Source organism: Gouania willdenowi, chromosome 1 (genome assembly GCF_900634775.1).
Source record: "Gouania willdenowi chromosome 1, fGouWil2.1, whole genome shotgun sequence".
Lineage (NCBI taxonomy): Eukaryota > Metazoa > Chordata > Actinopteri > Blenniiformes > Gobiesocidae > Gouania > Gouania willdenowi.
In genome coordinates this window covers 27,160,383-27,184,156 of record NC_041044.1, presented here as the reverse complement: position 1 = coordinate 27,184,156, position 23,774 = coordinate 27,160,383, and the positions used below count along the sequence as shown (strand labels likewise).

General features: G+C 38.5%; 1 protein-coding gene across 4 annotated transcripts in view; it reads right to left on the bottom strand.

Annotated features, from left to right (window-relative positions):
• Positions 1–1,236: 1,236 nt before the first annotated feature.
• rbfox2 (RNA binding fox-1 homolog 2) overlaps positions 1,237–23,774 on the bottom strand; it is a 46,174-nt gene continuing 23,636 nt past the window's right edge. Inside the window, exons 3-13 of one of the 4 annotated variants that reach the window (XM_028470522.1) lie at positions 20,390–20,593; positions 19,220–19,390; positions 18,694–18,747; positions 18,487–18,579; positions 14,536–14,623; positions 14,267–14,323; positions 12,037–12,184; positions 9,058–9,094; positions 7,030–7,118; positions 4,634–4,706; positions 1,237–4,548 (exon numbers count right to left, since the gene is read on the bottom strand). In XM_028470522.1, coding sequence (XP_028326323.1) covers positions 4,504–4,548; positions 4,634–4,706; positions 7,030–7,118; positions 9,058–9,094; positions 12,037–12,184; positions 14,267–14,323; positions 14,536–14,623; positions 18,487–18,579; positions 18,694–18,747; positions 19,220–19,390; positions 20,390–20,593 — 1,059 coding nt within the window. In that variant the 3' untranslated portion in view covers positions 1,237–4,503. Of the gene's footprint in view, positions 4,549–4,633; positions 4,707–7,029; positions 7,119–9,057; positions 9,095–9,516; positions 9,563–12,036; positions 12,185–14,266; positions 14,324–14,535; positions 14,624–18,486; positions 18,580–18,693; positions 18,748–19,219; positions 19,391–20,389; positions 20,594–23,774 lie in introns of those variants that run through there. The other 3 variants (XM_028470438.1, XR_003675780.1, XR_003675785.1) reach the window with 3 other exon arrangements.

Here is a 23,774-nt window from a genome sequence, read left to right as displayed (position 1 = left end):
GACAACAGCAAGGTGTGCTGAGGTCAACGCACCGGCCTTGTGGCAACACCGAAGTGAAAGAGCCGCTGGTGACCATTGTGCGCTGGAGCAACAGCTTTGGAAGGAGCAGTCAGCCAGAGCCGAGGCTCGCAGGTTCACTACCTTTCGGCAGCAAAGGACAGCACCTACCAAGCAAAGCAAGGTAAGAGCTGTATATTACTCACCTCTCCACCTGTTGTGGCCCAGAACAGGTGCTATTATTGCCAGCGTCCGGCGGCTGGAATAAAGATAATCAAATATAATAAAAATTTAGGTAAAGCAACTTTGTCAAATTTAAAAACAGTTGATGATAGTTTTTTGGTCGATGTGAACCATGTTAACAACCAAAAGGAGGATTCGCTCGTTCATAACCAGCTAGCTTTCCAACATTGCGGCCTTCACCTTTACGAGAAGATGTCAATACTTTGGGTTTGCAGTAAATTGTTGGGCCCATTACCCTTTTCCTGTTTGCACATGCAAACTTAGCCTGGCTGTTTTGGCTGTGTGAGGAAACCATTCAGTGACATTGGGATCAATTATTAATTGTAATAGCGTATTTGATAATTAATTCCAATTACGGCATAATTATATTGTAATTTGAAAAAAAAAACTGTTACTGTCGTAATCGTAATGAAATTGTAATTGAGTTCAGATAATTGCCTATAATTTCCATAAAAATTGTCATTTACAATTTTACACAAAACTGGGGAACAATGTTGCAGTTCTACACATATGTAGGAAACAATTCTTAAAATGTGTTTTACATCAAGCTTTCCCACATTTTACCACTAAAAAAAAGAAAGTATTTTCATTGGTTGGTTAACAAGTTAACCAATAGATAGGAAAGAAATTAGATGATAGATATTAGCATTATCATAAGAGATGCTAACCGAAAGCTAACCCAAGCCGAAGGTTAACTTTTATTAGGTTATTTATATAAGGCTCAGTAATTGTTTTTCATTGTAATTGAACTTTAGTAAAGGAGAATGTATTCGTAATTTACTTTTGGAGGATAAAAAAATAATTGTAGTTGGATTATAATTGTAAAAAAAATGCTGGGAACTGTAATCGTAATTGTAACTGAAGAACGTAATTGACCCAAGCTCTCATAGAAACTATAGCTAAAGTTAACTAAAGCATCCTATTTAGCAAATATTGTTCATGGAATTAAATACGAGTGCAAGAAGAAAGAAAATCAAAAGCTTAATCACAACAAAACATTTTTATATAAAACCTTTTATATGGACATTCAATAACCAAAAAAATAAAATGGCAGTCAAGGGGATACAGACATGACAGAAGGATAGGACTGTTGGTTGAAAAACTATAGCAAATATGAAGAATAGGCATGTTTTCCCTCTATAATACAGTGAGAGAAAGTCTGTTGAGTGTTTGGTTGATGGGCCTCTATCGACAAACAGCCCTGTGCTCTTTGTTGCATTAGCTAGCTTTATACTGCCAGCTGTCTGTCACCTGCTTTAGTGGTGAAGATGGAGGTGTGCTCTGCTGCCTAGGACTCAATAAAAACACACGATTCATGCAAAACTATTTCTTTTTTTTTTTTTTTTATAAACTTGTCACTAATCACTCATGCTGGTTTATCCATGCCTTCAGGGGCTCTAAAAATGCAATTTGTGTGTTCTTGTGTAGCACTATGGGACAAAACATGCTAGGGTCTGTTAGCATCTTTGGCTAATCTCTTTTTAAAAATCAGGTCCAGAGCAGTCTCTGTGAAATATGCTATCTTTTTTTTTTTTTCCTTTCTTCTTCATCAAAGACGTGAAATGTAAAGAGAAAAATACAACAGTAGCACATTTAATAGATAAAAACCTGTTGTTGACCTGCACGTTTCCTGTGTGGAAATGGAAATCACAAGAGAAGCTTTGAAATTGGTCGATTGGGTTAAAAAAAAAAAAAAAAAAGAAGCAAAAGATCTGACTGTACGCACATCTCGGATTATATCCCACACTGAACCGATTTTATCCACATTGGAATATTAACCAGCATATGCATGACTCATAACACTTTCAGACATTGTTACTAGATATCTTATAACAAATTCAACAACTACGCAGGTCAAACTGAGTGAGTATGGCATTGAAATGTAGGACGGCTGCCTTAAAACAGAGAGGTGAACCGTCTAAAGAAAGAAAACGGTCGAGCCCCACCAGAGTGCTACACATCTATATTCATTAAGTTCCAAAATATCAGTCATCTCCCAAAAGTTTAAATGGGGGAAAAAAAACAAAGCGTGTTCTGTACTGTTTTGAAATAAATATATTATGTGAACGGATTCAGAAAAATGAAACCTACAGGGACAAACGTTTGCTAGAGTTACTTTTAAATGGGATAAAGTTCATGTCAAAAGATTCTGGTGTGCACATGTGAGGATATGTGCACAAATAGGGCGTGTACACCTAAATTTCAAGCATGAATAGTGTTTACAAGTAAAAAAAAGAAATGTGCGCACAAAAGAACACATTTGTACACGTGAGCGACTGTGAAGTAAATTTGTAAATTACAGTTAAATTTCTGGATTTTCTTCCTGCGGAAACGAATCAGACAAGAGTAATATTACTGTCAGGTATTGTATTGGGGGAAATGAAGCAAAATCAGTAATTTTATCTACACGTTATTATATTATATCTTTTATAAGATGTCTAGAAAATATAATCCAGTCGCAATTTATTTCAAAAGTAATAACATCCTACACATGTGCACATTTGTGTGTTAATATTTATGTCTAAACACACTATCACGTGCACAAACTGTACATGTAAACACCTGAATTTCACATGTGCACACATATCTTTAGACAATAACTTTACCCCATACTTTCATTTTCTTTTCACTACTTGTTGATGTTCCCAGCTCCAAATCTTCACCACAAAATCAAAAAAAAAAAAAAGAAAATTGTATTTTCTTCCAAAAGAACAACAGCTGTAGATATAGAAAATAACACATAAAAACACAAGTCAAAGTAGAAATAAAATTATAGGTTAGGATCATAACAATAATAGACAATATATTTATACGTCAAGCAGGAAAATAATGTGCTTTCTACAAATCTTTGGAACAAAAAAAACAAAACAAAAGCCAAAAAAAGCCACGTTCTGGAAATATAGATAACAACAGTATAGAAATATGCACAACTGTAAGGTGTTATGCATTTAGACGTTTACTATTAACCCAATAACTCGACCGCACAGTAGTAGCTGCTGGCAGCATCTCGAACACAATCACCAAAAGGTTTGATTAAGGAAGACTCATTCAACGTTGGACTCTAGAAAATATGAAACATGAGGGAATCATTTCCAATAACTCAAGTGAGGAACCCTATTGATTAATAGGCATACGCACTCATAAAGAGTATGTGTTATTGTTTTTTTTTGGGGGGGTTTTTTTTTGGTATTGTAGTGTACTTTGTGTAGTGTTCTGATGTACAAGCTGCCAGAAGTGGAGCCATAGCTGTGTCTTATGGTCGAAACGTGAATTATTCATTAATTAATTAAACAGATGCAAATATTTTATGTCTAAGCATAAGTTTTCCTACTGGATCTACAGGTTTTTTTCTCTTAAACAACAGCAGTGACCGCTGCTTAGCCGAGTTAAAAATGAAATTATATTAATAATAATCATCATAAGAATAATTACAATATTAATCATTCATAATAATAATAATAATAATAATTTGGTAACTTTTTTCTAAACTAATTTCGTTGCATATCATAACAATTTTAAGTTTAAAGGTTTACCATTTCCACGTACTAAGAAAACTTGAGGTAAGGAACAGCTCTAAAAACCCTCCCCCCTTCAGCTCTCTGTAGTGTCTTAAAAACCACCATGTCCTCTCGTCTTTACGCCTCTCCTTTGCCAGAGCACAGCACGCCTGGAGACCCTTCCTTTACACCCCACCTGCCCTCGACAAGAAGAAATGATAAAGTCTGTTATCGGGGCGTAATACCACTTCTGTGGCTCCTCCATCTTGGATTACAGGTGCTGTCGATGCCTCTGCTGTCTTCGCACTGCCGTGATGGTATCTTGACGTTCCTGATTTTCTCGCTCTTTTCTTTAAAAATGCAGTTAGTGCCGTCTACTCATGGCTCGGCTCTTCCTTCTGACACACGTGACCGCCGTTCAAATGTCTATGAACAGCCGCTGGAAGAACATTTGTCCTCAAATCTTGTGCTGCCAAGTGCCAAGGGTATAAGAAGGGGAAACTATTATACAGCCGTGCAATGGTGAAGGTGGCCCACTTTCAGTCTTACTTTTTTCTTTTTTTTTGTGTTAAGGCCATTCTTCAGTCTTTAATACAGCATTCCTCTATTTCGGTAGTAGTTGTGTATAAGAAATCTGGGGCTGCTCTGGGGTGGGAGATATTTTTTTGCAGTGACCGACTGGGTGCAGTCCACTTCCAAGACAACAGAGGGAGCTCTTTCAGAGTAATTCAATGGAGAGGAGTAACTCATGGGAAATGTAGTGTCTTTAATAAGGGGCAAATCTACTATAGCCCCCCCTGTACAGTGTGGCCTGTAGGACAACAACAGGAAGCAGGAGTTAGTCATATCATATTTCATGTAGAGTCAGGATTATCCTGCAGGCAGACTGCACTCACCATAGCTCCGACTCCGTAGGCAGCTGGGGCGAGTGCTGCATGGTAGGGATCTGCTGTGTAAACCCGTCCATAACTATTAGACATAAAAACACAAATATCAGGAAATGTTCGTAACAATTCAAACAAGAACGCAAACTTCCACCAAACGCCATACATCCTCTTTCTCAGATTATTGCAGTTATCAATGATCACACTTTAAAGGCTTGGAAGAAATGTAATAATCCCCATTAATAACAATACTGTGGGTCAAAATGTTTGGGCACCCCTATTTTTTCAAGGAATCATAATGAAATACGCAATCTAGATCTGATCTGGATGAAACTCTGTGGGGTAATTGTCAAAGATTGTTTATTATGAACCAAAATATGAATTTTTGAAATTTTACCAATGATGAGAGATAGGGATTTTTTCTTTATTTTTGAAAGTGATCCAGAATCAGTTTATTACTCCAGATTACCTTCAAAACATAATGGAATCTTCTAAGATGGGCAACTTGTATCCCATTTATATATTAGTTTATTTGACAGAAACAATACACAATGAACATTTCTGTAAATGTGTCAGTATGAGCTGCAAAGCTAGTTTTCAACTGTTGTTCCTGGGCAAGGTGTATAATGCAAACAACAATTATAAAACATATACAAAATTTTAAAAGTTGAGGCTACATACTTATCTAACATAGCATTTGTTCATACAATTCATGCATCCATAAAATAGAGGGCCACGTTAGCAACACACGTCAGCATTTACAATAATGACCAATGTGAGCATTAATACAGGGTTTCTCCCTGCAAGACAAACAGGGTTTTGTCAACTTTTAGTCATTATGTGTGGTTTGTTCTTGTTTTTTTGGGTTCTTGTCAATTTGTGCATTTATGGGGTAATTTATCTATTTTTTTTTTTATTGTTTGTTGTATTTGTCATTTTGTGCAATTTTCTTGACAGTTTGTGTGTCTTTGGAACTATCCTGTAATGTGTTTCTTGTGTTTTTGTCGTCATTTGATTTGTTTAAGTTGTTCAGGTTGTTGTGTCTTTGTTGTCATTTGATGTATTTTTGGAATTTTTTGTGTACGTTGTGCCTTTTGTTGTCGATTTGTGTGTTGTGAGAGTTATTTTGAGTATTATGCCGGGCTTTCTATTCCTTCCAACTTCTTGAAATACAATTTTTGGGGGCCGCACAAAAATCAACTGGGTGCCACATGCCAGTTGATCATGTCTGCCATAAGGTCTAACTTTAATTAAAAATCTGTCAAAATCCATTAAGTATTTTTTAAGGTAATCCGGCTATAATGCAAACAAATTAATAAACACTGTGAAAATATTAACCCAGTGGTGAAGGTAACAGCAATATGTAAACATACAATTGATAATTGGTTACAGAGATATTCTTGTATAAGAACAATCTAACTGAATAAAACTGGTTTTTTTTTGTGTGTGAACAAAAAAAAAAAAAAAAAAACTAAAATGTTTGATGTTTCAAGGCCTTCATTGTTGATCTGTGCAAAGACTGCACAACGTTTCTATATCTTCCATAGGAGTTCATGAGTGGGTGTGTTTGCTCAGTGGGAGGCTGGCCAGATGTCAGGTGTTTACTGCCTTGTGCAGGGTTTTAGTCGAGGGTGGATAGATGATAGGATGAATTGATAAGGGAAAGGAATTTATTTAAATAATGTAACGGACGGATTAGTAGATCAGCTGAAAAGTGAATTAAAAGCCTAAAATATGGACTCAGACTCTCTTAAATTCACCTAACAGGAATATGATTCCCAGTTGTTTTACTGGTGTGTTACAACAACCAGATGCAAAATCTACACAAAACACTATATTACTTGAATTCCATTTAGTTGCTTAAAATCAACCCCGTGAACAAAATTACACATTCCAAAAAGCTGAAGTACTGTTATAGACTGATGACTGATGTAATCAATTATGCCATTGTTCTGTTGCAGTGTAATACACAAGCACATTATGATGTTTGTGTTTTGCATTCATTTGCACATTTTATGTAATTGCGTATATGAAATTAATAACAGAACACACGCATGCATTTTCTTCATTGCGTCACTAAAGTCGTGATGCTAAATAAATCCTGCCTGCAAACAGCACCGCAGAGATGTAAACACTTTCTCCACAGTTTCATTATATACTAACATCCAAGCATGACCCAGTTTGCCCACCCACACTCAGCCTACAGTAATAAACAAGAAAATGTAACGCTCTTCCATGCTTTCTCCATTGCTAAAAATGGATAACACTAGTTTTACATCGTTCGACAATGATCAGAAGAATTCTTAACAAACCTGAACAAATAAACATTGCAAATGTTTGGAACTGAACCGCACTCCGCCCTAGAAGTTGTCGTAGTAAATCTTTCCTCCTGCTTTAAAGTTGCTCACCTGTCACTGTAAGCGGCAGCTGCAGCAGCTGCTGCTGCTGGAGTTGCTACTGCAGCAGGCTGAGCGTAACGGTACGCTGCATAACCACCCTGTGAGGAGACGATGGAGAAGGAGGAGGAGAGGAGGGGGAGATATGATGAGGCAGCGAGGAAGGTGGGGCAGAAGAAGAAGAAAACATGTTAACCGTTGGCAAAAAAAAAACAAAAAATCATTGAAGATTAAAAGACTAGTGGTGAATCTAAAGGGTTACATTGTGAGGAAAAAACTGCTGAGAAGAGAGTGAAAGATTAACAAGCAGACAGTCAGCAAAACTGGCTAATCCGGTGCAGTACAGCATTCACAAAGACGTAGCTCAGGCTCTGTGTGGCTCTCTCGCTCCATGGCTAACCAACAAAACCTTCTTGAGGGTGCACGTCATTTTATCCTCGGCTGCCAAACACTTGTATCTGTTTTTTTTTTTTTTTTAAACTGGTGTGCTTTAGACATGAAAGGAGAGAGCAATCATAGCCATTACTGTGCCCGACCCTAGTTCCCCTACCAAAAACAGACGGTTAAAGAGAGGGGAAGGGGTAGTGAGATGATTGTGTCATTGTGTCATTGGATGAACAGCTGATGAACAGACTCAACAAAAACAGTCAGCCAGTCAGATTTAAAAAAAAGGCAAACACACACACGCACGCGCACACACACACTCGCATGACCAGCGATCAATCACTGACAGACACAGCATGCTTTCCCCAAACTCAGAACGTACACAGTGTATTAGGCCAAACATCCCTTTGAATAAAAACAGAAGCACCACTGCATTCTACCCTACAGGATCAATCACGACCACGTCCCTGCATTCAGGACCACACAGTTGGTGCTACGGGGAGGAAGGCTGGACTGGGAAGAGGGGGCGGGGTCAAGTTTGGGATTGAAGTGATGAATGAGAAAAAAAATGAAGTGGAAAAATAATAGTAAAAAAAAATGATTAAGAATTAATTCTACAACAAAATATACAAAGAAATGTTTTAAGGAAAAAAGGTAGAGAGAAAAAGTGAGAACTAGAGGAAAGGGGGGTCAGGTGGGGTGGAGGGCAGCCTGGTAAGTATGTCCGCATGCTGACATCGATTCAGTTAGCATGCCACAGGTGAAACGGATAGGGAGATTCCTGGAAGGGGTCTGAATCAAGGATGAACATATTTGAACTAAAGTGTTTTTTAAGGCTTTATCTTTGGAAAATAGTTTTTTATGTATGAGTAACTTTAGTTTGTGCTGGACAAGTGCAGGCATCTATTTTGTAGCAGTTTGAGGATTTTTTTTTCATCCAGAAAGTTGTAAAAGTTCAGAAAAAAATTTGTGGCATGAGAAAAAAATAAAGGCATGTAACTTTTTTAAAAAAAACGTTTTCATGGAAATGTAAATAATAATAATAATAATAATAATAAATGAGTAAAGTGAAGAAGTTATCACTTGGTCCCTCCAGAATTTTGTGCAAACGTTCTAAACAATGTATTTCCTTTACAATAATGGTGAGGAGAATAAGACAATTTCATCGTCTAAAGTGGGTGTTTCTAAAGGTGATCATGGACGACCGCAGTACTGCAGGATTTAAATGTGAGGCGAGGCTAATTTTAGTGCTCAGGATTCTGCAGAGATGGATAAAGATGGAGGGTGATCATCAAATTCATTGTATTTATTTAGTTTTTTTAAACCAGGCAGACAAATAAAACCTGCAGGACTGTGTTTGGACACCCCTGGTTTAAAGTATAATGTGAAAACATAAGTGAAATACTGAGCTGAAATATTTTAACCAAAACCTGTGTTATTAAAAAATAAATCTAAGAATGTCACATGGCATGATTTAAGAAATCAGGTTTTTAAACTTCCCCCTTCCGCAACTCCACCTATGTCAGAATCCAGTGAGTTAGTAAAAAGACAGCGAAGGCATTTCAATCTCAGATGGTCAATAATGTCTAGCAGCACGCAGTCATTGGAGACGAGGAGGATGCACACTGGCTTCCACACAGAGAGTGTAAACCCTACCTGGGCCAATCTGCCACTAATGTCCTGAAACACTAGTCTACAGAGAGAACAGAAACAGCTATTGTCAACCTGGTCTCTCTCACAAGGCAACTCACATCAACACAACCAGGCACACACTCATAATCTCATTGGTTGAAACCAATTCACAAAAAAGCACCAAAACAAACCCGTGAGCAATTTACTTTTGAATGTGAGTGACATGAGCTGGAAAAGGGCTTCATACTGGATTTCGTTATGGGCATTAATACCTTTAAAATGCGACATTGTCTGAAAAGTGCTTGCTATCAATTCAAAAAAGGGATCTTATAACCGTGTGGGGTTTGTGTTTCACAGCATTCAGAAGTACACATCTCTGTGGGTTTGATCGGCACTGACTCACACTTATAAACTCACAGGCAAGAAAGGGGAAAAAAACGCAGGTGATGGGTGAGGCAGTGGAGGAGGGACAGGGGTACTTACATAGAGATCAGCTGCACTGTAAAAACCATCCTGATAGGCCATCACACTGAGAGAGAAAGAGAGAGAGAGAGCAGAGGGACAGAAAGGTAGAGAGCACAGGGGTGGTGGTGCCAAGTCGAAAACAAACAAAACCAAAAACAATGGTGTGATGCGCCACCATGTGGCCATCGCAGGAAACAACAAAAAAGGTTGATGGTTGGAGATGAGAGAAGTGAGGAAACGGTGAAGATTGTGAAAGAGAGGGAAAAAAAAGCGAGATTATTACACACCGTGCAACATGCAATATCAAATACCACCTCTTTGTATTCAAATGTTGAAACTTTGCAGTGATACTACCGTTACTATGGCCACAAAAGCCATTGGGTAAAAATCTATTACATACATAAACATTAAGGGCTCTATTCTCTCATGAGCATAAGTCTAAAAAGCCGTGTAGCAGTGCTGTTTTTGGTTGCGCGCTATTCTCCCCCTGTACTTAACTCATTCACTGCCAGCCCTTTTCAGAGCAGCCAGGCGTTTTAGATGATTTTCACAGATATTTTAAGACCCACAGAATATTTTGTACTAAGACAATCTGAAATCTGAGAGGTTCTGAAAAGATTAGACTAAAATAATTTAGTTTCTAGCTTGTTTTGTTCTTCCATAATCAGCATTTGAATAGAGGCAAATTTCACACAAATTGCCAGTTTGTGACAAAAAGCTGAGAAAAACGTATTTTTCTGAAAAAATCTATGAGTGACTTTGAAGCAAATTTTTTTGCTTTAGTGACACCTCAACTTTAGTTTCCTTCTATAAAACTACAAAAACAACACTGAAAGCGGGCTTTTGATGGCAAAATTATTATTATTTTGCTATCTGGGTCAGAGTTGAATGGATTGCTTACTGTATTTTTGGCCGTCCTCCAAGTCTCTCCCCCCGTCATTCTCCCCACACGCAACTACCTCCTCATCCCGGACATGCCAAGTCTCACCGCTTGCCCAGTTTTTTGATCGTTTTCTCTCACTATCACGACACTCAATAGTCCACTTAGTTCCACACATGACGTTTTTGGCAGTCAATGAGTTAAGTCAGTCACAGCGCGCCTTCATCCCAGTTATGCACTCTCCTTAAGTCCTTTTCCTCTTACGTGCTTCCAAACGTGGAAGAAGAGCAGCGCCCCGACTAAGTGAAACATTACATTGCACTACAAATATGGAGTTAGTTAATTTTAAGCCACACGGACTCATACTATGGCAGAAGAGACTCCCGGAAAGAATCGATCCAAAGTAACACTGTCATGGAAGTGGGAGGAGTCACACAAGCACGCCAAAGGATTGGCCATCAGCAATAATAATGTACCAGTTCTCGGTGGGACAAATACGTTACATTTCCGTCTACTCTTTTTCCTGCAGAGACTGTAGGTTGTGCGTCATGGAGCAGATAACCTGTGATCACCCGAGTTGTGTCTCAGCTGCTGCTGCTCCATTAATTAAAACTCTGACAGATGCAGACTTCTGTCTACGTTCGTCACAGTGATGTCCAACGTGAAGCCAAAATTTGATCCACTACAGAGTAAATAATATGTGAAGCAGTCATATGCAAAGGTTGGTGAAATGCGCATGAGTGGATGGATACCAGAAATTGTTCCCACACATATTTAAATGAGGCTCATCTTTAGTTTGGACTCGGTTACATCAGCTCCATAAGGCTTTAAACAATTTATATTTAAAACTGTGGGGGGCCAATGGTTCTGCAAACATCTCTGTCTCTGGATTAAAGCAGGACGCTCTGCAGGGGTTATTTCCTCAAACCTGCAGTGCATCAAACTCAGCCACGCTTTAGAGCAGGTCCTGTATTGATGACGGATGTTTCTGAACGCAGGAATGTAAAAAGTTAATAAAATCAGGCTTTCCACACAAACGTACATTAATCTGTCGTTAATACGAGGGGGAAAAAGGAGAGATTTTAACTGTGACTCGGACAGAAGAATGCGGCCGATCCTCTCAGACTGCAATAATCTGATCAAATCAACCTGTTACAATGGTTATCAACAAAGGCGTTCCAAATTAAAAGTGTGCTTTATCATTTTCACGAATTTCAATGACATTTACAAGCGTTGGGAAAACAATGTTCCATGATTTCTAGACAGCCCCAAAAACATTACATAATGCCCCAGCCCGCCTTCATTCACAGGCTACGCGCTTTTGGTCTACTTACGCGTGGTGGGCGTGGCAGAAACCTGGACCGGAGAATACGCGCAGAAGAGAAGCGTCTCACTGAGGGCGCGTAAAAAAGCGCCTAAGTCCAGATGGGAGAATAGACCCCTAAATGCTTTGATATACAAGGAAATGGTATTTCACCAACAATTGTCAATACTTCTCCTAAAATCACGTTTAGATGCACAACATGCACTGTTATTAGGTACTGGTTTAAAAAGTCAAGCCATGCTTTCAACTAGTCAATCTGATGTCATAGCACAATATACAATAATAACTTCATACAGTGTATGGATGTGTGTGATGGTATGCTGAGTGACTTTACCCAGGGTAGGTGGGAATAGCTGCCTGAGGGACGGCTGCCCTGACTGCACTGTACACGGGTCGGGCGCGGCCCCGCAGGTGAGCGCCGCGGAAGGTGGCAGCGGTGGAGGCTGCGGCTGCTGCTGCTGCTGGGTACGGAAACCCTGGTACTGAAATAAGAACAATAAAGAGAGGTTTTAGATTTTTTATTTTTTTTTTTAAGAAAGAAAACATATTTCTTAGTAAAACTATGAAAAATTGAATTTACCAAAGCCTGACTGGATCCTTTATCAGGGTTCCTACAGCTTTAGTCAAATTAAATTCAACACTTTTTAAAACTTGTTGTTGGCATTTTAAATTCAATTTAAGACCAACTCCACAGTAAACACAATTGGGGAAAAACTTGCCACATCAATTACATAGGGCTAGGGTCATTTTCCTTTAGTGTCTAGTACAGACGTGCAACTGGCGGCCCCCAAAATGAACACACAAATATACACAAAATGACAGTAAAATACACAAAAAATAAACTGAATAATAATCAAAATCACTCCAAAAACACAAGATAACTACAAAAATAGCCAGAAACCTATAAAACAAAAAAATTAAACAAAATAAAAACTATTAAGAAAATTTTTGTTGGACAGGCAATTTTCGTTAAATTTACATTTACCCACATTTATAAATGAAAAAACCCCGGATGTTACCATTTATTTTGAAATGTGAGACTAATTACAATTATGAAATCACACTTTTTATCTGTTTTAAGACTTTTGAAACATTGATTTAAGACATTTTAATGACAACTAAGGCCTTATTTTTAGATTGATGAATTTAATGTCTTTTAAGATTTTTTAAGGATCCACAGGAACCCTGTTTATGTTAATGATTTCCAAATAATGTGTCTAATGGCAAACTGGTGTGTAATGAGAGATTAAACGATGTATCTACAGTATCAGTATTTCTTTGTATACTGCTTTAAAACTCCAGGACACCAAAGCGCTATAACAACAACAACATCAAAAAAATAACTAAAATAAAGATGCCATAAAATTATGGTTTCATTAAAGTGTGAGTCATCCAAACTGGGAATTGTGGGCAATAAACTGTTGTTGTTTTTCACCCCTTCCATTTATAAGGTGTGCAGCACGGTGTGTATCATGAGATGCACAGGAAAGAACAGAAGAGACAATAATGCCATGGATAAACTGCACTTAAAACACTTTTCATAACTGGAAAACACAATACAGGGAATTGCAGGGTTGGGGTCAATTACAATTGCCATTGTGGAATTTAATTTAATGCAAATCTGGGGAACCATGTTACATTTCTATGTACAGTTCTACACATATGTAGTAAATAATTAAAATATGTTTCAAATCAAGCTTTCCCACTTTTTACCATTTAACTTTTTTTTTGTAAATCGAGGGATATACTGACACAAAAATAATATTTTTATTGATTAGGAAGCCTAACATGGTAACCAAGAGATAGGAAAGAAATTAGATGATAGATATTTGTTTTTAGTACATTTTACATTTGATTTAGGAGCCATTATCATGAGAGACGCTAACAGAAAGCTAACACGAGAGGAAGGTTAACTTTTATTAAGTTATTTATTTTAGGCTTAGTAATAATTGTGAATAATTGAACTTTAGTAATTGAGAACAAAACTGTAATTGACTTTCTGAGGATACAACATAGATGTAATTTCATTGTAATTGGAAAAAATTCTGGTCACTGTAATCGTAATTGAAATGTAATTGAACATAGGTAATTTAAATCACAATTGTAACTGAAAAGTGCAATTGACCCCAACCCTGGGGAATTGTGACCACTGTGTGTGGCCAAGAAAACAATAGAACATGTGATATTACAATGGAAAAGGCATGAGGGGAAAAGACAAGCGTTTACTGCACACCTCCGAAATATTAAGTACCACTTGTCATCATTGATATTCTATAACAAAACTCAGGATGTAAGAGTTATAAATTGGTGTTTCAGTTCCTTTAAGTTGTTACGTTTTAAATATATATATATATCTTTTTTATATCATTAATTTATTTTTTTACTAGTCTAATTTTGAGAGGGTAATAGTAAACATTCTGATCCACACTCCAGTCCAGTTGGTGGCGGTAATGCACCAACATTTTTTTTGCCAAACACCAGTAAAACACCAGAGTAGAAGGTGTGATCATGGAATTCATTAACCTATTGATGTCTGGTGCACAAGATTTAATCTTAAATCTTACCTGTATAGAGCTCAGGACTGTACATGGCTCCAACCATAGGACTCAGCTTCCATCCCGCTATAATGAACAGGGACGAAAATGTTGGTTTAACACAACAATTCTACTCAACGACACAAGAAGCCATTTTGTTGTGATTGCAATTTCTGCTGCTTTCGCCAAACACTGTTTTATCAATTTTTGTTGACAGTGCATTGGCTGTTTATCGTAACAAAAATCTGACCTTAACCCCGTATTAGCTTTTCCAGGGTTGACTGGTCTGACTATCTTACCATAAGGAAGTGCAGCAAGGCCCTCTCCATTAGAGTACGGTGTGGTCATCTTCTTGTTGGTCATCACTCTGGCTGTGGCGTTATTGACCTGAACATCAAAGGATGCGGTAAGAAACTAAATTATCGCATTCAAGAGAAAAAACCCCCAAAAAACACAAACTTTACATATTTACTTGCATTGCTGGTATAATTTAACCCTTTAAAGCTACATCCAACCACATCTGACAAATATACTTTTATGACCTCTGTAAAATGACCTAAGCAGATTTTATGTAAGTGGTTCTGGCTTTACAGGGTTAAGATACATACTTTAAACAACACAATGGGGGTGCAACCCTTACAAATTAATAGTAACATTATGTGTGAGCTTAAAAGTTTGGCTTTTAAACTCATTTTTGAATTTGTGGGGAAATTCTGTTGATGAGCAGCGATGGCATTTGAAGCATGCATTTCTTTTGAAGGAAAAAAAGACATTAAAAACGAGGATCCCACTTAGTACTCAGGCAGTTTTGCATACAAACAATGCAACCATTGGCACACAAAATTAAAGAAAAACAAACAAAATATTTGAAAAGAAAAAAATTGCATTCAATAAAAAAAAGGAAAAAAATCCAAGACCAATTTACGGCTACCTTTGAAAAAAAGGGGGAAAAGAAGGTGAATTAAGATGCATATTCATCAGTTTAACACAATGCAAAAAAAACATATCAATCAATGGTTCAAACACAAATTACACACGGCCATCAGGAGCGCATCACATCACCAGAAGTCAGCAAAAGTAGCCACAAAGCAAGCATCCAATGCAGCAAGAGAGCAATCAAGTAGGGTTGGCGACCCTACCCATCAAATACATGTCATACAGAAAAAAGAAGAGGAAAGAGAGAACAGCAGAAAGGAGGCGAATCCTAAGAGATGCAGCAAGAGGCACATGAAAAGACTGAAAAAACGGACACACGACGTCAAGAAGAGAGAGAGCGAGAGAGAGAGGGAGTGAGAGTAATCTACCCAAATGCTCTATTCTTCTAAACAAAGAAAAGGATGCAGTACAGACATACAAAACGCATCTACTGGCCCACATTGAAACTAACTGTGCACAAGAAATGATGAACGGAGCGAGCGTGAACGCAGATAGAACAGTTCAGATATAAGAAAGAGAAAGAGAGAGAGAGCAGATGGGGGGATGCAAATATCATTCCTCTAAACAAAATAATGTTTTAAGAAAAGAAAAAAAAAAGCCATCAAATCAAATCATGGCTGTGAAACACTGCCAGACATTCAAACCAGTGTCGCACATCAGAAACACCTGGAAGTTCACATCCACCGACACACACCATCCAAAACCACAACGGATAAAAGAATTAAACACACAGCTAGTCACAGAAATCAGCAGAAAAAAGTCACTTTGACAACTGTCAAAATTAGCCATTTGTTATTTTATGGCAACTTTTACTTTCTTATGCTTCTCAACGTCTTTGTAAACATTGGGAATTAGCCTCAAAATGCTTAGCCTTTTTTGTGGCGCACACTGTTTATTCACATACTAGCTAGAATTTGGATGTAAAGTCTGCACAGACACCTCGACAACTATCTCTGCAGTCTGCAAACTGGTTCATATGGAGAAAATCAGGCACTACAGCACAACCAGAGAACCCTCTCCAGCACAGCTAACATAGCATTCATGCTTCAGCATGCTGTCCTACTAAAGTGCAAAAAAATGCAGCTACTGGCTGACACATGACACAGAGAGAGATGACATAGTACTTTATGGCGCCATACAAACGACAAGAGAAAGAATAAACCATGCAGGATACAGCTCTGGAATTAAATGCTGAATGCAGTTAGAGGTGATTGGAATAAATGCATAAGAAGTGGTAGTCATAGTTGTTGCACTTGCAGATAGATGCAGTACATTCAGTTATAGAGTGGCCCTTATAATGCCATGCGGTCAATGGCTAATCTGGTAATAGTTTTCATTCACCGCCTCCCCAATCAATCTATCACAAGGATTGGCCAATTGGGATCTGTCAATCAATAAATCAAGCTCCCTTTAGCAAAAGGAGTCCACCATTTGGGGTGCCGGGTGCATTTTATCTCATTTTTGGGCGGATGGGGTGGGGTGGGGGGGGTCATTCAAAGATGATGCTATGTATACACAACTTACCATTGCCAGGGGGGACGGCGTGAGGACACGCGAGCAGTTACCGTGGAGACTGACAACAACAACATACAAAAATCATCAGGGAAATAGAGAAAAAGAAACGATGTAAAAAAAATATATATAAGAAAATAAAGAAAACACACACAAAAAAAAATGTGGTAATGAAAAGCAACCCCCCCACCCTGTGGTAGAGAGGAAGTGATGTCACAGTATATACCCGTCAATCAACTGTCTAGACAACCTGGCCCCAACTAGCACAAACACAGATCACAGTTTATGTAAAAGGACAAAACTAATGGAAATGTGCCTTTAAAAAAAACAAAAAAAAAAAAACTTAAACATAAAATTAAAAAAAAGCAGAAAAAATTAACTTCAAACATATTTAAGATTATGATTCTATAAATGACCTTAAAACTTAATCCCATTCTCCAGTAAATGTGCTCCCTGACTACAGTCCAGGACTAGGACATGGATGGACAAACATACTAGGGGAGGAATGAAGACCCAAATGCAGCGTACATGAAAACACAAACTAGGGCAGTCAGAGACAGGAAGTGAGAAAGAGCGGCAAAGGATGATGACCAATTAAAGAAAACTACAAGTAGCTGGACAGGATTCAACATCTTTCTCTACCCTTCAGCTTTGTAACTCCTAACACACACACACACACACACACACACAAAGAGAGAGATAGGGAGAAAAAGAGAGAGAGAGAAAGACAGAGACAAAAGAGTGCAGGACTTAAACGACCATGCAGAAGAGCTTTGGTAGCATGAAAAATGTAAAACAAAAGCTTTAATTTTAATATCAGGAGCCAGAGCAAATGGAAAAAGCATGATGATTGTTCCTCACAGCTATTTGCAATTGCAGTCCGAGCTCATGCCGACCAAATAATAATAATAATAAAAATAAATCACAACAAAATGCACTTCCATGGAAACTTTGCTTTTCAATTGTGGTGGATGCAGGTGTGTGTAAACTGTTTCTGAATCTCTACCATCCATCTTGCAAGTCACAAATTACATCTCTGGTTTTGAGGCATTCGAAGTGACACCGCACTTCTCACAGCAGTCTCATTCCCGAAAACTGCCCCCCGCCCCATCATGCATCAGACATGTCAAATCAAACTGCAACCCAGGTGCAGCCACACACCATCAAGAGAGAAAAGAAAAACTCTCTGACGACATTCTGACCTTCAACCCCATCCATGCAACATACAGTAGCCTCTTTACAAACACCAGCAAGCACTGTTTTCCCTTGAGGAGAATAACTGAGAGGCCACAAGCTGCCCAATCCAGCCACAGACGACCTAAAACCAGTTGGCAAAACTCTTCATTCATTATGATCATGGAAAAAAGTGATGAGAGTGAGGCTAAAAAAGGTGCAGGAACACAGAAAATGAGATCCTCCATGCTGTGTGACAAAAGCAGAATATCTTCAGCAACAGTGTCGGCGCTACAGTCTCATCAGCCATGCCCGTATAGTGTAGCCACTCCACACAGCATGCTTTGCAAACCACACAGCTTTTTCAGATCAAAGTGCAATGGACAGCCCACAACATCAACAAGAACAGCAACGACAGCATGGACACCGACAGGAAGTGGCGCTGCAGGAGTGCGACACCGCTGCACCATGCCATCGTCAAGCCAAAGAGGGTTAAAGGTCAAAACACAACAGCCTTCCGGATACCTTGTTGAGGGGCAGAAATGGCCATAACAACTCATTCTCAAACACTGAGGGGGAAACATTATTTACACTTTTGTGGGGAGAAAAGTGCCAGGGAGGGAAGTTACCTCGATTTTACGCCCTTCCACCAGCGTGCCGTGAAGCTTCTCTCGAGCTCGCTCTGCCTCTGCACTCGACTCGAACGTTACAAAACCAAAGCCCTGTGAGAAGAAGAGATCAGTAAGAGTGGGAGAAGAGGTTCCATCTTTTTCAGTTGCTCGTTTTTTTTCATCAACAAAGCAGAAAATGTTTGACAGCTTTGCTCACTGCCGTACCTTGGAGCCCCGCTCATTGAAAATGATCTCCACGTCGAGGATTTTGCCAAATTGCTGAAAGAACAAGCAGAGGAGGAGGGAAAATGAAGGATTGAATCTCATTCTGCACCTAACCACAGGGTGTCAGCGCTTTTCAGCCATGAAGAGCTGGCACTGATCCAACCCCCTACAGTCTGGGCTGCTACCATCCTCTCCTCCTTTCTCTGAATCACATTTTGGAGATGTTCCTCTTACAAAACAGCCAGGCACAAAGCCAGATCATCAAACCTCACCTTAGATACCTCTCCAGAAGCGGCAATTTCAATTGTAACGAGTCATTCTTTTTTAACTGAATAGAAAGTCCTAAAAGGAACCTTTTTAATCTAAAACATCACCTCAATCATTTGAAATGTACTCACAGTGACAAGACATCTGAGGACAGGGTGCTGACAACACTAGTATGAGTCATTTTTCAGAGTCTGCTATTCCATAGCCACGTTATGTGATGAGGCTCTGTTAAACAGGGGGAATACTCTAGTTCACGCACCCCAAACATCTGCCGTAGGTCAGGGTCTCGGAAGCGAAAGGGGATGTTGGAAACATGGAGACGTTTGGGGGTGCCCTTAGAGTCCGAGTCGTCCCCGAGGCTCCCTCCACCAGCCCCGCCTCCAGAACTGACCCCAGACTGGACGTCAATTTGGGAGGAACCGTCTGACTGCTACAACAGGAAGAAAAAAAGGAGAAGGGCAGAAAAACAGCATGAGACAAGAAGATTTACCATCTCAGATTGTTACTTCTCAGTGTGATGAAGGAACAGTCTTTTCAACTCTTAAAATTGCAAAATATATTTTCTACAACAGCAGCAAAACTTTAGCAGGGTTGCCACTGCCCAATTGGACTTAAACTTACCACTAATTCAACCAACACAACTGTGCTTATTAATGTGTCAAGAGCGGGAGTCGTGTCTGCACAAGTGAACGTGGCCAATTTAAAATAAATACCAGGAGCATTCATTAAAATAAATGAGATCCTTATTTTTATATTTTATTTTATTTTTTACATATTTATTTGCAATCCACTGGTCAACTGTTTGAAACAACAGTATCAAATCCAATGGGACTTAAACCAACAACTATTCAGTTCTTTGAGAAATTACCTGTAGTTTTGTCATAAACAAAAATGCCAATACTTCACTGAGGTTTTTTAAGCTCTTCTAACAAAATAAATAATCAATGAAATTTGTGTTTAAAACTAATATTTTTATTTGTTGTATAGTTTAATAAAGTCAATTCCCAATAATAATAAATGTTCCCTTCATCATTCACAAAAGTATTTCTGACCACATTAGGCAGAGCCTTGTAAATCTATATTCACGTTTTAAGTATTTTTGACCAAATTTGTCCTTAGGCATTTATTTGCATTTATTCAAAGTCTAAAATTTGTCACATGAAAAAGTTATCTTTACAATTTAAAAAAAAAACCCAAAAGTTGATTAAATAACATTGCTCAAGTGTGAAAGTTGTATTGTAGGAGCTTTTAGCACACAATAGTTCAGATTCTACGAACACTATGGACGGTGAAGCTGAGAAAAGACATTAATAACAGTTTCAGTTTTTTTAATATAATCATTGTCTATGTTGTTTTTATATATATATATATATATATATATATCAGACATTGGCAGCACACGTCTGCCTCTCCCCACGCTGGCACTCACTTGGACACTGAGGTTGGCAGCATTGGTCACGCTGTTCACTGCTCCACCGGCCTCCACTGGGCCCTGGACGGCCCCCGCTGCGTACAGGCTGCCCCCGTAATCCAGTGCCAGGCCGTTCTGTGGCGGCGGTGGTGGGGGAGGTGGGAAGGCAGAGAAAGGTGGAGGTACGAGTCCCTCCTGACCACCAGCACTATCCTGAGAGCCCTGTGGGAAGAAACAGGAGAGAGGAGAGAAAATGGAGGTTGTGAAAATCTACAGTTTATTTTACCATCTTTATTTAGAAGATAACTTTATTGACATACAAGCACATTCAGGAAATTCAGCCCCTGGCACTGGGAGCATTTGCACAATTGTGGGATTCAAACCCTAACTCTTCAGCCTCAAGTTTGCTGTTCGAACCTTTAGCCCACACTGACTGTGTGAGTGTGTGTACCTGTGTGTACGCATCGACATCCCCAACCATTAAATATTCACTACAGTCTTATCTATTATTGAGGGTCAGATCCCCTAATGCTCCGTGTGTTGTACGAGCATGAGTGTCTAATGGCTGCTCGCGCACACACACCTCTGCAATTGGAAGCAAAAACACATAAATGCGCACGCATAAACCAACTCTTAGCAGATGGGCTCATGAAGTAATTCTTTTAAATCTAATTAAAATACACTTGATTATCAACACCACAAAGGATAAATGTTCAAAAGACTTACAGTCGAGTTAGTGGGACAGTAAATCAGGCCCACATAAACACATTACACAGACATATAAACGTGGCACTATCTGTAACAACACACACACACACACACACACACACACACACACACACACACACACACACACACACACACACACACACACTTGCACACATTCCTTGCTGCTGGCAGTGGGGCATGGATACCCTAAATGGTAATGGTGAGAGAGGAGAGATGGAAGAGAAAGGTGGTGACTGATGATGAAAAAAGAATGGCCAACCATGAGTGCCAATCACGTTTATTTATAACTCAAACTAATGACCATTGAGATAGACGGAGAAGAACTGTAGCAGTGCGTGTACACTGTTTGAAGTAGAGAAATTAAATTAAACTGGGCTAGAAAAAAATGGTGAGGAAAATAGTCTTGCTTTTGTGAATGTGAGAACAGTCATTACATCATAGATCAAATGATGGGCCTTCATCTAATTATTCTTCAGAAGAAGGCGTTAAAGACAAACAGAAGATCAAATCAACACTCTGGGTTCAGCAACTGTTTGACATTAAAATGTATTATAACATAAAATTACTGTTTATAAATGTGTGTTAGTCAATGATCAGTAAGCAATTTACTAATAGCTGATTCATGATCTATTGCTAATTTATAAGGTATAGTAGGGCTGGGCAAAAAATCGATTTAATTGATTAATCAAATTTGTAGATAAAAACGATTTTTATTTTGTAAATTCAAGTTTAAAAAAAAAAAATATATATATATATATATATATATATTTCTTTTTTTTTTTTTTTTTCTTCCAATATGAGCCAACCCCCTCTTTGTTTACATTTGTTTACCCGTTGAGTAGGCTATGTGTGCCACAGGCATGTTTAAATTTTTATTCGCACTATGCTGAGATAGTAAGGGAAGAGTTGATTATTTTTTTTAATTGTAATGTTATATGTTGTAAAATATGTTGTTATCTGATTTGTTAATGAGAAAATTTAAGCTACTGTGAAGTTGCTGTTGCGCTTTTACTTAAACCTGGGTTAAAGCTTGAAATTATTGAATGACAGAGTCTCATTTACTTTTTATTTCTGAATTGTTCTATGCATTTTAACTCTTGAGGACAATCACAGCATTAAAAATGCCCTTTTGACAATATATCTGATGTCTGCAGTCATTTTTAAGTGCATTGAAAAAAAAAAATCGAAAATCAAAACGAAACTCGAATTTTTCTTTTAAAAAAAAAAAATCAGAGAATTTTTTTTCGGCAAAATCACCCAGCGATAAGGCATAATTATTAATCATTAACATACAGTTAACATGTCAAATATAAATTGTTAACTAACAGCTTGTAAGTTATCTATAAAGTGCAATCCTTAAACTGTTAGCAAATATTCAACAAGCAATTTATAATTCACTAACAAACAGTTAATTAATTGTCTATTAACTACTTATAACGAATAGTTATTATAAAGTGTTACCAACGCATGTAAGATACAGCATGTCTAAATACTTCAATAATCTACTCTTCATAAAGTGTGGCAGCCACTGCTGAGCTTTCAGTCCGATATTCTTGTTCTTTCTCATCTTTCCTTATTATGTTTCCCTCCTGTGGCTAATTATTATCATCATGTCATTTTCACTAAGCATGCTAATAGTCGTAGGTGTGGTAATGGTCGAATTTTAGCTGTGGTTTACAGAGACAATAGTTTAAATCGTTATTAGACAGGAAATTGTGCACCACGGTCTAAAAGTCTCTCCATCAAGCGCACCAGACATCTGCTTGGTTAGAATTACCTTAACTGTGTGTGCACGTGCATGAGAGAGAGACAGAGGAAGAGAGACAGTATCGATGTTTATCTGTCGCACAATAGATCACCGTCCCTTTGGGAGTGTTAAAAGTGGGACTATGTACCATCTGTCTCCCAGCTTTTGACCTTTCTCAGCGTCACACCTGTGACACTGCGGTGGCCCCCTGACTTAGCAACACACCGTCATATGCACGCTGTCGACACACAACACATTGATATCGTGAAATGAGCATAGCTTCAGGGGGAGGGGGAACTTTGCCCTGCAAGTAAGTGAGATCAACCTACGCGAACAACTGTACTTTGCATTTTACAGCAGATTCAGGGTTTATCATTACACCTGCCACGTTTGACCCTTGTTGCAAAGTCAATAAAAAATGATGCCCCATAGTATTAACTAAAACTAAATATATCAATCCTTTTAGGAGTGTTAATGCTCCTTCGAGGTACTATGGTTTACAGTCACACACACGCACACAGCTTTGAACTCGCCTTTTTACAGCTGCAACAATCGTCTGCCTTAATGATCTCAATGGTGCAATCACAACCTAACACTCTTACCTCACCCTCACTCTGATAACAAGCAATAAATACATATTTATCATTGGCACACAGAACCTTTGGTACACAGTGTTCACACTAAAATTGCAGAGATGCTAGAACCAGAAAACTCAGGCTCAACATTCAGGGCCGACCCTCCCCCCAATCCCCCCAGACTGAGATTACTGACCCACAGAGTTCAAGTTCACCTTCATTCATATTTTTAGTAGGCAGCTGTGTTCGCTTCCGTTTTAAATTGTTGCGTAAATGTAGTGCTGTTGTGAAATTGCTGGTCAGCTGGTCTTTGAGTCCTATTTTAGTATCACAAAAAAAAAAAAAAAAAATC